The sequence below is a fragment of the Carettochelys insculpta genome, chromosome 5 (genome assembly GCF_033958435.1).
Source record: "Carettochelys insculpta isolate YL-2023 chromosome 5, ASM3395843v1, whole genome shotgun sequence".
Taxonomy (NCBI): Eukaryota; Metazoa; Chordata; order Testudines; family Carettochelyidae; genus Carettochelys; species Carettochelys insculpta.
In genome coordinates, this window is record NC_134141.1 from 28,417,939 (window position 1) to 28,433,930 (window position 15,992).

The window sequence follows — 15,992 nt, forward strand, 5'->3', positions numbered from 1 at the left end:
AGCTGGGGGTGTGGGCTCTAGGGTCAGAATGGAGTTGAGGGGCTCAGGGATATGACAAATGGTTGGGGTGCAAGGGCTCTGGCTGGGGGTGCAGGCTCTGGGATGGGACTGGGTAGAAGGGATTTGGATGGAGGAGAAGGCTCCACGTTTTGGGAGGGTCTTGGGGCTTAGTGTTGGGTACAGGCTATGCACTGAGGGTGTGGACTTTGTGCTGGGGAAGAGGGATTTGGGGTACAGGAGGAGGCTCCAGGTTTTGGGAGGGGCTTAGAACTGGGGTTGGTGTGCTGTGCTAGGGGTCTGGGCTTTTGAGTGGGGCTTGGGCTGAGGGCTTTGCAGAGCAGGAAGGTGCTCAAGGCTGGGGGGGTGCTCAGGTGAGGCAGGTGGTTGGGACTCAGGCTTACCTCCCTCCTGAGGACAAGCAGGATGGGCTCTTTTCCCCCAAAATGTGGCAGTTCATTGCTGGGGCCAAGAGGGAGGGACTCCACCCCACCTTCCCCAGCTGCTTTGCGGCTTGAAGAGAGAAACCCATCCCCACCCTGAACCCCCTATGCATGGGGCTTCATGAGAAGCTGCATGGCCACACAGCTTAGGGAGAAGTTAGTTCACAACATCCTTTGGCAAAGAGCTCCACAGGTTGTTTGTGCATTGTGTGAAAAATCACTTCCTTTTGTTTGTTTTAAGCCTGCTGCCTTATAATTGCATTTGGGGACCTCTAGTTCTTAAATTATGAGAAAGAGTAAGTAGCACTGTCTTATCTACTTTCTGGACTTCCCTTATTATCTCCCTAATATCGCCCCTTAGCTGTCTCTTTTCCAAGCTGAAAAGCTCCACTCTTAGTAATCTCTCCTCATATGACAGCCATTCCATGCCCTTTGTCACTGTTGTTGCCCTTTTCTGAAGCTTTTCCATTTCCAATATACCTTTTTTCACCATGCGATGACCACACCTGCACACAGTATTCAAGACGGGGACACAACATGCATTTATATAGAAGCAATATGCTATTTTCTACATTATTATCTCTCTCTTTCTTAATGATTCCCCACATTCTATTTGTTTTCTTGACTGTCACTGCTTATGGAGGGGACATGTTCAGAGAAATATTCATGATGACTTCAAGATCTCTCTTTTGGTGGTAACTAATTTAGACTCCATCAATGAGCATTACTTTGCATATATCAACAGTGAACTTCATGTGCCATTCTGTTACCCAGTCACCCAGTTTTGTGAGACCCTTTTGAAGCTCTTCACAGTTTGTTTGGGACTTATAATATTGAGTAGTTTAGTATCATCAGCAAATTTTGCCACCTCACTATTCACCCCTTTCTCCAAATCATTTATGAATATGTTGAAAAGGATTGGTCCCAGTACAGACCCCTGAGGGACACCACCAGTTACCTTCCTCCTTTCTGAAAACCAACCATTTACCTACCCTTTGTTTCCTATCTTTTAACCTGTTACCAATTCATAAGAGGACCTTCCCTCTTATCCCAGAACAGCTTACTTTGCTTAAGAGCCTTTGGTGAGGGACTTTTTAAAAGGCTTTCTGAATATCAAAGTACCTGTGTCCACTGGATACACCTTGTCCACATACTTGTTGAGCCCCCTCTAAGAATTCTAATAAAGTGGTGGGGTATGATTTCTCTTCACAATAACCATGTTGATTCTTCCCCAAAAAATTATATTCTGTACAAGCCCAATCCAAAGCCTCGGACGTCAAGGTATCTTTCCATTTATTTCAGTGGGCTTGGGATCAGGGCATATGGTCAGATCTAGATTTCTACAAGTCCATTTGGATACTTCCCATAACCTTACTGAATTTTAGAATTTTCTCCTCAATCTTTTAATGAATTTTTACTTAGTCTCAGTTCTGACTCACTGTCTCAGATTGGTGGACATAGTGGCATTTAAATTTATGTTAATGCAGCGTCAAAACAGAACACATAACACCCAGTGAGAGTCAGACATGCTATAAATAGAATAAAAATAAGAAACTCGGTCACAGCAGCATAAAACTGAACAAGCAGAATCCAGAGAAATGCCTTAGACCAATGGTTCCCAACTTTTTCAGTAACAGGGCACACTTCAATGAGACAAACAATTCCATGACACACCCACTTTCTTCAGCTGAATCAATTGCTCATCAATGGCACATTTACTTACTATGGGTAGGGTTTTAGAAAAGTCTGCAACATAGCATTGAATAGAACAAGCTAAACGAGGATCAAATGGGATGTTGAGTAATTGAGTAACCAATGAAATGTTCAACTAATCACAGGGGTGGGAGATGGATCCAGAGAGCAAGCTCCCCTCCCTGCCAGCCTGATGGAGCCATGACGTGGCATTTAAACTGCATCCCAGCTCCAACAGCCTCCCCACCCCCAACCTTGCCAGCAGGGAGGAGATGCAGGCTCCCTGCCAGCCTGTTAGGGCCGGGAAGCAGCATTTCAGCTGCCTCCTGGTATGAACAGGCTCCTGTGGGATTGGCATTTCCCCTCGCAGTGGTTCTGCAAAGAGCCAGTATGGTGGGAAATTGACCAATCTCGCTCCAGCTGGGACTCAGGCATCCTTGCTGCTTTAGCCCCAGTTGACACAGGGTTTGTCAGTCTTTCCCCCGTTCCACCCTCATGGCTCTGCAAAGAGCCGCGATGAGGGGAAATTAATGAAATTTCATGGCACACTTAGACAGTTCCCATGGCACACCAGTGTGTCATGGCATACTCATTGAAAACCACTGCCGTAGACAACCACAGCAGCAACAATATTTAATTTTAATGTACCTAAGAAAAGAGAAACAGTCCCACATATGGATCAACCACTTTTTAGTTGAAATGCCAGAGCTGAATTCTTAGGTACCAGTGGACAAATGACTAGAATTTCTGCCTAGGAAGAGAACACTGAAAATGTAAATAATTTCAAGACAATAACTGGAACTCTACAAAACTAGTGGTTTACAGAATCACATTCCAAAGTAGAACAGTAGTTAAGATTGCATGTTTGGACTTAACTTTTGTGACTAACTTTTGAGGATTTAACTGTGCAATCTTACTGCTGCAGTAGCATAGCTTTACTGCATTTAATCTGTGGATATTACAAACGCTTAATACTGGCTGTGAAAGCATTGTGAAACAGGTACTTTATTACACAATCTGACAGTCTAGGAATATCAAGCTGTAATGGGGTGGGGCAAGGTTCTTTTGTTGATCCCCCTTCTGACAGCTGGCAGACCCCTCAGGGAGATCCTGCTTCATTCCTGATAAGTCACTGTGGCAGAGATGGCTCTACACAATATCAACAAGAAGTCCCGTGGCACCTTATGGACTAACAGATAAGTTGGAGCGTAAGCATCTGACAAAGTGGGTCTTTGCCCATGAAAGCTAATGCTCCAATACATGTCAGTCTATAAGGTGTCACAGGACTTATCACTGTTTTTTTCACATCTGCACTAACACGGCTACCCCGCTGATACTCTACCCAATATGTGAATGAGGTGACAGAGGTTCCATGCATAGGACAGAGAGATCTCTGTCGGGAAATCCTAGGAGCAGCTACACCAAAGGTGAAAGCAAGCTGCACCCCGGGGCAAGAAATAGCTTGTGGGCTGAGGCACTCTGCCGCTCAAGGAGGAGAAGCATGCTCCCAACTAGGATCCTGGGGCTTCTGGCTAAGCAGCAAGCAAGCAGGGTAAACGGCTGGGAGTGTGCTCCCCCACCAGTCCTGGATTGCCCGAGCACCGAGCCCCTCCACAGGGAGCCACTTAGGGAGGGCAGGACACCTGAAGTCCAGCAGCTCCATGAGATTCATACAGCGAGGCTGCTTGTTGTTCTCCTTCCCTTCAGGGAGCAAGAGCAAAGTGCACAGTGTGTTGTGCATTCCTCTCTCTCACCTGGCTGGGGAAGGGAGGGAGGGGGGCAAAGGAGTGAGTGACACACTCTGAGTTTCCCTCTCACTCCCTCAGAGTGACCAAAAGGAACAGCAAGCAGCCTCCTAGTATGGGCCTTGGGGGACGACCTTGAGACCCCCTACCCTCCCTAAATAGTATCCTTGCCCCCTACACTCTCTACACCCACACATACCCCAGCCCCCTGCCCCGAGACCCTCCTCACACTCCCAGCCCCCTGCACCGGGCCCCTCTTCACACACCCCAACCCTGAATCTGGTGCGCGCGCGCACACACACACACACACACACACACACACACACACACACACACACACACACACACACACACACACACACACACACAGAGTCCCCTGCCCCAAACCACCGCGCCCTCAAGCTCATGCCCTTATTCCTGCACACGCCCCACATCCTGCCATGAGCCCTTCACACCTACCACAGCCACCTGGCCCAAACCCCCCACTCCACCCCATGCCTAAATTTCTTACAGGTAATGTGGTATTTTAAACTCCTCCCCAGCCTCCCACCCTGAGCCCACCCTGTCTTCTGGGGTTATGCACTACAACAGGAGCTGTAAGAAATTGAAGTTTCTTTTACCACTGACTGCTACACATAGGAAGAGGTTCACATTCACTTGTTTACATTTCAGTTGTCAGGATTAAGTGCAGGGTGGATATGATGCTTCTCTCACTTACAGTGCTGTAAATCATGAGTAAATTTGATGAACTCAGTGCATTTACAGCAACGTAACAAGAGCAGCAGAGCAAATTCCCGGTGTCCAAAGATTTGGTTCAGAGAAAGTCCACCCGGACATACAAATTCCTGTAAAGATGGATCACATGAAATACAGTAAAGATAGGAAAGGACACATTCCGGGCCCAATCCTGCCGTTATTTTAATGTGACTGCTCATATGAGTGACTTGTTCACAGGACTCTGCCTGAAGGTTGAGCCATGAGGGAACATATACAATTCGAATGACGTATAAAAATACACACAAATCATGAACCTAGACTTTCAATCAGCCAGGTTCATAATGTGGGGTCTAGCATTGTGACCAAAAATTTGGAGGGCCCAGCACAGTACATCTGACTTTTGCTTTGCTAGGACAAAAAGGGTTTACTCATCTAGTTCCAATAGTTACCAAACCATCCTGTCAAAAATATAAATGGGAGTGAGAGAAGGCCACTGAAGCTGAGCATTGTATTAATAGTATGTATCATCAGTGTTACAATGAATAATATCACAATTATAGTAGGAATGCAATGTACTCTGCAAAGAATTATAAACAGCACAAGGCTAAGCCTGGAATCAAGATAGCTAAACTGAAATGTATATGTTATTAACAAAAACAATCAGACACAGCAGACACCAACTAAGAATAGTTAGATAAATCTATCACATGGACCATAATAATGAAAATTAAGAATGAAAAAAAAAGAGATGAATGTGATATCAAAAATACAGTAATGTATTAAAACAATAAACAGAATTAGTCTTAATAACACAAAATTAATGAAAGCCTAACTATTAGCTGCTGTAATCTTCGCTAACATTAATGTAGCCCCACTTTAGATAATTAAGTCTAATGCTGCATTCTATTTTTTGCCCACATGGAATTAGAAGCATGAAGAAATGCAATGAATTATTTTTACACAATCAATCCTTGTAGCCCAAACACTTCTTTATAAATGAAGTTCCTACACTCGTTCTGCAAGGCAGATGGAAAACTTCATACAACATCAGTAGCAGTTGATATATGAACTGAGAAAATAATATCCAAAAAACAGACTCTATAGCAATCGTGGGCATTGTTAATATTCTGAGTTATACTTAGCTAAATTACCAGGATTTTAGAGTGGATCACAGGTTGACCCTTTCGCCCCTGTGAAAAATATCACATGAACAGGTTGGTTAATAAGAAAATCGGTGAGGAGAATTAGCCTTGTTTTGCTGAACTGCATAATTGATGTAGATGTCATTCTGTCTCTCTCAACAGACCATTGTAATGAAAAAGAATAGAACCTTGTGAAGTAAGAGTGTACAGGGATTTTAATTCACAATCACAGCAATGGTAATTTACTTCCTTTAATCTTAATTATGCAGGAAATCAGGAAAATGAGCTTATTAAAGCCATTAATTTGTGGCAACCTAATAAAATTTTTAGATTTCTAACACCACATCAAAATACTCAACATGCTCATCTCTAGATAATCTTTGATTCACCTAACACGCTAGATAAAATGCTATATGTGGCTAATATTAATTATATTGTTTTATAATATTCCATTCTGAGAAAAGCGCACTAAATGCTCACCAGTAACTCATGTGTTCTAAGTTTACATGGTGCCATTTAAGTGCCTCTATATTAGGCAGAACTTGCCAATAGTGAGCACAAAAATGCTCCTGGTAAGCGTAAACCTAAACCAGTAATTTATACACAATTAAAATTATTTTAAAATAATTACACTCCTAGCCTTTATAGTAACAAAAAATAATTTTCTAAACATGGCCCAATATAATCTTGAGTCTGCAGGAAGGCTGCTTTTTCTTTTTCTTTCTTTCTTTCCTTTTTTTTTTTTTTTTCCAATTTTTCCTGCTATTTATGCTTTAGAAAGCTAAAAGTAGCAGGAAAGAAAGGCACTGGACATATTTACAGGGACAGAACACCTCCCTTACCCAAAGATAATTTGGAGAAGAATAGGGTAAATTGAGGAAGAGACATACAGAGAGAGCATTTTGACATGGGCAAATTCAGGTCTCCAGATGAGATCCTCACAAACAGCACACCCCATTATACTAGCCTGCTGGGCCAGGCCTCTCCCACTTTCTTCTTTCCACCTACCCATGGCAAACACCCACTTGGAGACAACTTACTGGGAAACTAGGAGATGTTTTCATTAATAACTCTCTCTCCACACCAGGATACGCGGGAGTCAGCTTGGGCTCTGGGAAGAGAAAATCTCGAGTATTCTCTTCATAAAAAGCGAGACTGTCCCCCACTGAAAGAGTGAAGAAAGGAAGAACTGTTTCCAAGACTGGTCATATGTTTTTAAAAGTCAGCTATTCTGTCGCAAGCCTTTTGCAGTGTGCGCCAACTTACCTGGCTCACCAGGACATCCTCTCAGAACTGCAATGCCCTGCTCCACTTTCCATGGCAGGAATGACTCAGGGTATGTCTACACATACCCCAGGAGAGACTGATCTTCTGAAGCTGGATTTAGCACATATGTTGGGAACTGCTAAATCCAACATTCAGGGCATCCGGGTTAAGTCCAGTACTCCTTGCAGTCCCAAGGAGTAAGGGAAGTCTACAGGAGAGTTTCTTTTTCCCATCAACCTCCTGCTGTAGGGATAGTATAAAAGTTTGACCTAAGGCACGTCTATTCCAGCAGCACAATTCATGTGGCCGGAGTTGCATATCTTAGGCTGACATTGTCCCCAGGCCACGCCTCAGACAGAAATATATGAGAGTTTTGGGATAGACATGCTGCACCAGCAGGAGCATGACAACAAATCAGAAATGGTGATACCTCCAGTGGCTCTGCTCTGGGATTAAATGAAGAGGTGCACAAGCCCTCTGAGGAGTAAGGAAGGAAGCTTTCAGGATAGCGTCAGCTTGCTCCACTTTGGCATTCTGTTCTGCTCCAAATGGTAAATGGAGGGGTCTCAGCTGGGGCCCTGAGCAGCCAGAGTAATGAAAACAATAGAAACAGGGATAATCAGTGAACACGCCCTCTTCTGCTATGTGCTTATGTTTTAATTTGTGAGAAAGGCTCCAGGAAGGTCACACTTCCAGGCTCTGGAACTGAGAAAATAACTGCTTTTAAATCAAAGGACTTGTTAGTCTCATTTTCACTGCTCTGACTACACTGCTTCTGATTAATGGCTCTATCTTGAAAGTGAAATGAAGGAGGCAGAGGGGAGAGAGTCCATTTACTCCTTCATCTGCAATGAAGGATTAGGCTTAGCACAGCAAAACTGGAGCTTGATGCCATCTTTAATACTCAATTTGTCCCCTGTGCCCCAAACTATTTTGGGACTGGAACGACTGCATGACCTCAAAGACAAACGATCCACGTGTATTATGGGGAGTTTCCAAGGCAGGGCAACTTTGGAGAGCACACTGAATTCAAATCTGTGCTTTGCTTTTCCTTTCTTAGGACCCTAGCTTAGCTGAGCTGAGCACCATCCATCTCAAAAGGAGGCATCCAAGATTCTGCCTTTACAGAGTACGGCTCTCCCAGAATAAGTCCAGTTAATATATATGTCTATCCATGGGGGGCATATCTAATCCCACTGATGTACACTGGGAGTTTTCTCAAAATCCTCATGCCACTAGGATTTATTTAGTTCAGGAGTGGCCAATAGGTGGCCCACGGACCATACCTGGTTCACCAGTATTAATACTCGTAGGCCACCAGACATTTTACTTACCTGCACCCCTCAGGTACGGCAGCTCACAGTTCCCACTGGCTGCAATTCACTGTTCCTGGACAATGGGACCTGCAGGAAGTGGGATGGGACAGGCCACCACTTTCTGCAACTCCCATTGACCAGAAACAGCAAACCGTCACTAACAGGAGCTGCAAGCAGCCTGTACCAGCGAACACACAGGTAAATAATGCATCTGGCAGCCTAACAGAGGCTAAATCTGGTGAATCACATCCAGGCTATGGGCCACTTATTGCCCACTCCTGATTTAATTCAAAATCTACCGGCATTTCAAGAGAGCTTCACTTTTTTGAAACACTGTACTTACTGCTAATTAACCTGCGTGTCTATTTAAATGAGATAAACTAGAAACACTTGTAACGGGTTACAAAAGTCATATTTACAGTCTTACATTTGTTCAGGATGGCTGTCATCAGGAAGTGACTTGCAGTGGGTTGTGGCTGTGTTGGTGCCAGGATACAAGAAAGACAAAGTGGGTGAAGCAGTATCTTTCACTGGTCAAGCTTTCCTGCAGGGCTGTCCCAAGCTAAACCAAACTCCTGCAGCCTGGTACAGGTAACCAGAGGGTCTGAGTGAAATACAAGGGGGGACAGAACGCTAAGCGTGAGTGGATAACAGAAGGTTAGATTGTTAAGCATAAAGAGTGCATGCTGTGGTCTCTTTATGCTTAACAGTCTAATGCTTTGTGACCCACTTCATTTTAAGGCATCTCCTATAGCATGTGCGTACTTAATCATCGCATCATAGAATACTAGGACTGGAAGGGACCTTGAGAGGTCATCATGTCCAGCCCCCCTGCCCTCATGGCAGGACCAAATACTGTCTAGACCAACCCTGATAGACATCTAGCTAACCTGTTCTTAAATATCACCAGAGATGGAGATTCCACAACCTCCCTAGGCAATTTATTCCAATGTTTGACCACCCTGACGGTTAGGAACTATTTCCTAATGTCCAACCTAAACCTCTCTTGCTGCAGTTTAAGCCCATTGCTTCTTGTTCTATCCCCAGATACCAAAAAGAACAAGTTTTCTCCCTCTTCCTTATGACACCCTTTGACCTTTGATCATTCTCGTTGCTCTTTTCTGGACTCTTTCCAATTTCTCCACGTCTTTCTTGAAATGCAGCACCCAGAACTGGACACAATACTCCAACTGGGGCCTAACCAGCGCAGAGAAGAGCGGAAGAATGACTTCTCGTGTCTTGTTCACAACACACCTGTTAATGCATCCCAGAATCAGGTTTGCTTTTTTTTTTTGGCAAAACCTGCTTAATAACCTGTTCACTTTCTATTTATCCCAGTCACTCGGTTACTTACTCCAGACCTAGAGAAGAATACTGTGTTGCTCAAATGTGGAGCCATCCATCCATAGGACGAACTGGGGCAGCCATCCAGGCCTTGAGCTTTTGGGGGCCCCATGTTGGCTGCCCCAACCATCCTACCCATCAGGAGTTGCCTGCACTCCCACCCCCAGCACTCAGCATGAGGGCAATGGGAGTCACAGTGTGCTCTGCCCTGCTGCATTGCACCAGGCTGTCCTCCTGGCCAGCTGAGCCTCACTCATCCACAGTGGCCAGAAGCGAAGTACCCCTCCGGTTCCCGCCACCAGCAGAGAAGTGAGACACAGTAGGCTGTGAGGGTGGTACAGAAGAGCAGGGCAGAGCAGGCAGCCCTCCTACCATTCACATGGAGAGTGCGGGGGAGGGGGGGGCATGATGGCTACCCTTGCTGCCTCTGCCATGCCTGGCCCTCGGCTCCAAGTAATCCCCAGGCCCCATTGCCTGGAGGAAAGGGGAAAGAGATCAGGGTAGGGCTGGATCCAAGGGTGGGCTGGGGCCTGCAGCATGTGAGAGATTGCCTCAAGCCCCACACCTGGGCACTGGGAGGGGCTGCCCCAGGCTTCACCCCCTCTCAAAATGGCCCTGCAGAAAAGTTTGACCTTTTCACCAGCAGAAGTTCATCCACTAAAATCTACTACTTCATCACAAAGTGATGACAGGAAAAAGAATAGGGGTTATATACCAATGTAACTTTAGTTCTTTGTCTGTACTCGCCCCATACAGCCACACTGCAGGAGTCACACACCCAGCCACCCAACCATGGAATCCCTTTAAGTACTGCTGAGTCCTGCATTCTACTGACTCAGAGTAAAATATCCCCACCCTTTTAACTGTTATTCTCTATTTCTAGAAGTCTGTAACACTGAGCTCTGAAGCAGAGGCAGGAGAGAGGGACAGTGTAACATTATATCAGCTATATATTCAGAGACAAAGGTCACTTGGGTAAGCAACTCATTCTTCTCCACCATCACATTACTTCTAGTGTAGAAGATTAACAAGGAGATGACTGTAATACACAATTTGCTGAACTGAGACAGAGGCACAGCCTTCCTGAATCCAGCACCTGAACTTGCTGTAGTGTGAAGCAAATAGCAGCCCATGAAGGTATGAACTCCAAAGAGTAGCCCTGCAAATTTTTCATAAGGTCATGTTCTGAATGCCTGCCACAAAAGCCGCTACTCTCCTGCTTAAAGGGGTTCTGTGACATTCAGAGACCAGGAGCCTGGCGCATTTGGAAAGAGACTTAAAAACAAAGTCTTATTCACATTGGGTATCTATCTGCAGTTAGATACCCATCACTGGCCTGTACCAGCTGACTTGGGTTCACAAGACTCAGGCTATGGAGTTGTTTAACTATGATGTAGACATGAAGACTCGGGCTGGGACCCTCCAACTTTGCAATGGTCCTACAGGCTGAGTTCCAGCCCAATCCCAAACTTCTCTACTGCAGTTAAGCAGTCTCTTAGCCTGAGCTTTAGGAGCTCAAGTCAACTGGCAAGAGCCAACCTCAGGTTTTCAATTTTTAATTGCAGCGAGGCTAAATCCTCAAACAGCTAAAACACCTTAAACTTCAGAATTTTCTCCAAAGGCAACGTATCACCTACTGGTTTTCATAAAAGGCTTTGGGCCACATTTTTAAAGACCTTAACTCTTAAATGGACATGTAAATGAAATAGTCAGATTTTCAAAGTGTTCAACATTTTGAATGACCCCAGAGGGAGCTTTCTAATATGGAACTGTCTCATCTGGCAACATCTGTAATCTGGCATGATTTTAGTTAGCCAAATGACCACTTATCATGCGTGTGGCCAAGCTTCCCTTGGTGCCATAAAGTTTTCTAACAGCCATCAGTCCTGGTTCTCAATGTTCTGTGCTGTTATTTAGCTATAATTTACCCCTAAATGTCTTCTAAGGGCCCAGTAAGCAGTGGAAAATGTTGGCAATGCTGCTAAACAATATTAGCCTTCCATGGTCTGGCAAGTTCTCTCATCTGGAACCAGTCAGGTTCTGAGGGTGCCAGACAAGAGAAGTTCAACCTGTACTAGGTGTTGAGCATATTTTGAAAATCTGGCCTTTACTTCTGTCTAACAAGCAGCTCTTGAGTGTACAATCAGGTTTCTCACAGAAGGTGATGAGAGATATATTGCATCAAATGAAAATTACCCACCACTTTTGGTCAGAATATAGTTTGCCCTCGTGAAAGATGCTGCATATTGTAGTGATGATATGTGTATCAGGGCTTGCACAACTCAGAGTCGAAAAAGAAAGATAACTTCCAGTAAAAGGTAATAAAGGGCAGATCTACACTAAGGGAGAAAGTTGACCTAAGAGTCTATGAGAATAGCGTAGCTGGAGTTGACATAGCTTAAGTCAATTTTCTTCACCATCCCCACAGTGGGAGGTCAACAAGAGAAACTCTCTCATCAACTTCCCTTACACCTCGCGACCTACTCTGTCATCAACAGGAACACAATCAGCGTTCATTTCACACCTCACTAATAGACACACTAAATCAAACCCCGGAAAATTTATCTCTGGAGCACTGACACTGCAGTAAGTGTAGACATACCCAAAGAAAGCAAGATCCTTAATCCTTCCCATCTTTATCATTTATATCTGGGTCATTTTTAATGGTCTCTAGAACTCCCTCTTGGGCCTTGTTTATACTAGAAATACAAATGTGTCAGCTATCACTGGTGCTGATCCCAATACAAGGCTAATTGGAGTCAGCATTAGTTTCACTAACTAGCACTACATTCAGATTTTTTAAAAATTGAGCAAAATCTTTTCAGACATTCTTTGAGTGAAGGGTGAAAAAAGATGTACATTTCTCATGGTGAAAACAAATCTAACTGCCTATTTTTGCAGGACTACAACAAAAAACAGTTTAACTCTAAAACTTGAAATAATGCTGAGCTCTATATTATTATTTATGATATATCTACATATCATTGATGAATAATAATGGTGACAGGGATGAGAAAATCTGAAGAAAGAAATTAAAGTGATTTGAATATTTTTAACAAATCAACCAGTAATATAAAATGCATAAAAATACATTATATTAGTGATAGAGCACTATTTTTAGCAATGAAAGCTATGGTGATTTTACTAAGTATACAAATAATCCATATTTGATTACCTTAAAAAGTAGGATTATTCTGCCACCCTGTGTCCACTTGATATTTCTAACTTATAAAAAACATAAAATATTGTTACAGAGCCAATTTTCTATATTTGTTAAATGGAACTCTAAATTATTATTATTCATGTACATTTAAACATCACTGGTGAACAAGAATGGTGACAGAGATGAGAAAATTGGGAGAAGGAGGAAATTAGAGCACTGTGAATCTTTCTGTCAGCACTAGGTCACTAGTCTTACTTTCACTGAAAGGTGACCAAAGTGTATGCAGAGTTCAGCTTGGGACAGTGGATAGCTGAAGCTTGCTGGAAGATGAGCCAGGAGAGAGGATGAAAGTGGGGGTAAACAGCTCAAAGTTAACACCTTCCAGGATATTCCTTTCAATGTCTATCTAGTTACAATTTGTTAAATATTTACTAGCCCATTACCTGAAGATACTAGTTGAATTAATCCAAACATTGTTATATTGCCTAGAAGAAGACAAATAAATAATGTCAAGGTAGCGGAAAATTTCTAATTCGAAATACTGTAGTATAATAGTAAAAAATTAGGATAGATGGATGGATAGATAGATAAATCTATTATACATGCATTCTGAATAGTGTCTAAATTATACTCACTTTCAAGCATCTCTGTTACAGCAACAGGGTCTACAGCACTTTCAAATACCTACAGGAAAGTAATCCAGAGAATCTGCATTCTTTCTACAGCAAAAGGCATTTTTGTAATCTAGCATTCATATGAGCATTGTATATATTCAACAAATATTTCCCTATGCCATGCTGTGCTGTCATTAGCAAACAATCAACCAAAGTAAGTCTGAGTGCTACAAGTTTATCAATTTTACTGAGTGCTACACGATTAGCAATGTCAACTGTAAAGTACTGTAACAATTTGTTTAAAAAGTTATGTAAAATATTGAAAATCTTAGTTGTGGAAACCTGAAATTTCACACACTGTGACCTTTTCCAGGAAGTCTCCCACTTTTGTACTAATATTAATATAGTTCTACTAGTAGAAGCAAGGGTGAAAGAGCTAGTTCAGATGGGGTACCGTTATTCAGAGAATATGGGGTTCTTGATCAAAACAAGGGCATCAGCCCACAAAGAATCATCAACGCCCTGGCTGTCATCAACCTGAAGCACAGGACAAGCCCAATATAGATAAGAAAGGAGTTCCCGGGTATGAGGTGACAATCGTATTTGTTATTATTTCAGTAACTTATGCAAAGACTGTACATAAAATCAGAATATTTTATGAACATGAAATAAAGACAAATACATTTTACTTTGCTCATTTTCATCCCATTACTCCTACCCACAATTTGCTGGTCCACGGTAAAAAACTTCTCTGCCTCCTGCGGATGAAATCTTGACCTCTTTGAAGTCAATGTAAGTTTTGCCCTTGACTTTAATAGGACCAGGACTTAACCCAAAGCATTTTAGTGCTTCCAAGCAGCTGTGATCAGCTATGTCCCCACTAAGTCATCTTTTAAGCAAGCCCCTAATAATTTCTATTGCTTTTCACAGAACCATATATATGTACGGCTGGAAGGGACCTCAAGGGGTCATCTAGCCAATCCCTCTGCACTGAGATAGGATTGGGGATTTTTTCTGCTTCCCACTCAAGTTGTCAACATCTTTTAACCTCTGATAATATGGAGACTTTCAGGACAATACACCAATAATAGCCTTTTTGGAGGAAGGAAACTGAAAGAGTGCATCTTCGTGAGGGAAAAAGGATATGGTAACGTGGCGATAAAAAGTAAGTAACATCCTAGTGAAAACAAGCATTTTGTTGTTTTCATATATGCTAGCAGGTCAAAATAAAGACTATGTGGGAGCCTAGTGTTTACCTTGACCTGCTAACATTTGCTAAAACTATAACTCCCTTGTCTTCACAGGGTTTTACTAGATGCCAGTTATCATGAATTAACTAATACAAGGTAAGAACACACATTTTTTTCCTAACGAAGAAAAGGCTCAATTCACACTTAAGTCATCTTCAATTGTCACTGCAGACCTAGCCAGTGAAAGGTATTTAATCATATTCCTTAGAAAGTGGAATCTCATTAGATATTTGGACAGTTATTTATGAAAACAGAGCCACAAAGAAAGCTATTTATAAAAAGCAGGGATTCTCCTGACATAGCAGAGCAAGGGCCACTAGGGAAAAATAAGGATAACATGCTCTGTACTCACAAAAACTGTCTACTGTATTAAGATGATGTTGCCTATAGTGGTTTCAATCTGGGATTTCCCCAGTCCCCACCATAAAGGGAGTGTATACCACACCTCTGAATTTCCACCACACTCTCACTCCCATGTTTGCCAATGAGTTACAATCACTGTGTTGCCCAGGAGATCAGTTTTGACTGCTGTTGGGCTACAAATCTCTTAAATGCTGGGTTAATTAAATGTTATCCTTACTGTATGAGTGAAAGGCAGCAGAACTGTACTTAGCCTGTCCTGACTAAGGATGTCTCCTTCCATTGAAATGCATTGGCCAGGCAATCCCAGTTGCTCAATCCCAGTGGACAGAGGATGGAGACAGGACAGGTGTTTTGCTGGGTGGTATACCTAAGAATCATGGGCTCTGTTTGACCTGCCCCTCTCCACTGTTAAAAGACAATGCTGATTGGTCTCCATAGAGAGCCTTGCTTTGTTAAGGGATCACTAGAGCGGAAATCATTAATAATCACATCTAAATGCTTAGACCTGCTGTGGCACAGCGTTTCTGAGGATGAGACTGCCCAGCCTCCACTATCTCACTGAGACCTGGAACCTCAAGAGACCAACTTGCAGAGGTCACAGTGGCAGAAGGCAAAAGGGGATGGCATAGAGCCATTGGCAGGAGAGTGGTAGTATGAACAGTGTCATAATGAACAGTGGCCCGAGCAAGTGGTGAGCAGCTGGAGAAATGAGCAAGATGCCTTCACCACTCCACACATCTGTGAGGTGAATGCCCATGAAAGCACCTCTGAATTCTGAGTCTCCACTGACTAAGGACAAGACATGTGACTGGGTTGTGGTGGAAGTGAAAGTAAGGAGTATTAAAAATAACATTTGGCTTTTGGTCTAAGTTTTAGTGACTTTGCTCCAGAATGCTAGATTTGTGCTTGTAAAACATATATAAATACATGTTTCCTGGAA

General features: G+C 43.1%; 1 protein-coding gene across 1 annotated transcript in view; it reads right to left on the minus strand.

Moving 5' to 3' along the window:
• SPATA6L (spermatogenesis associated 6 like) overlaps positions 1-15,992 on the minus strand; it is a 46,415-nt gene that overhangs the window by 26,930 nt on the left and 3,493 nt on the right. The window contains exons 3-4 of the mRNA XM_074994858.1: positions 13,461-13,509; positions 6,777-6,901 (exon numbers count right to left, since the gene is read on the minus strand). Of these exons, the coding sequence (XP_074850959.1) occupies positions 6,777-6,901; positions 13,461-13,509 (174 nt within the window). The remainder of the gene's footprint in view (positions 1-6,776; positions 6,902-13,460; positions 13,510-15,992) is intronic.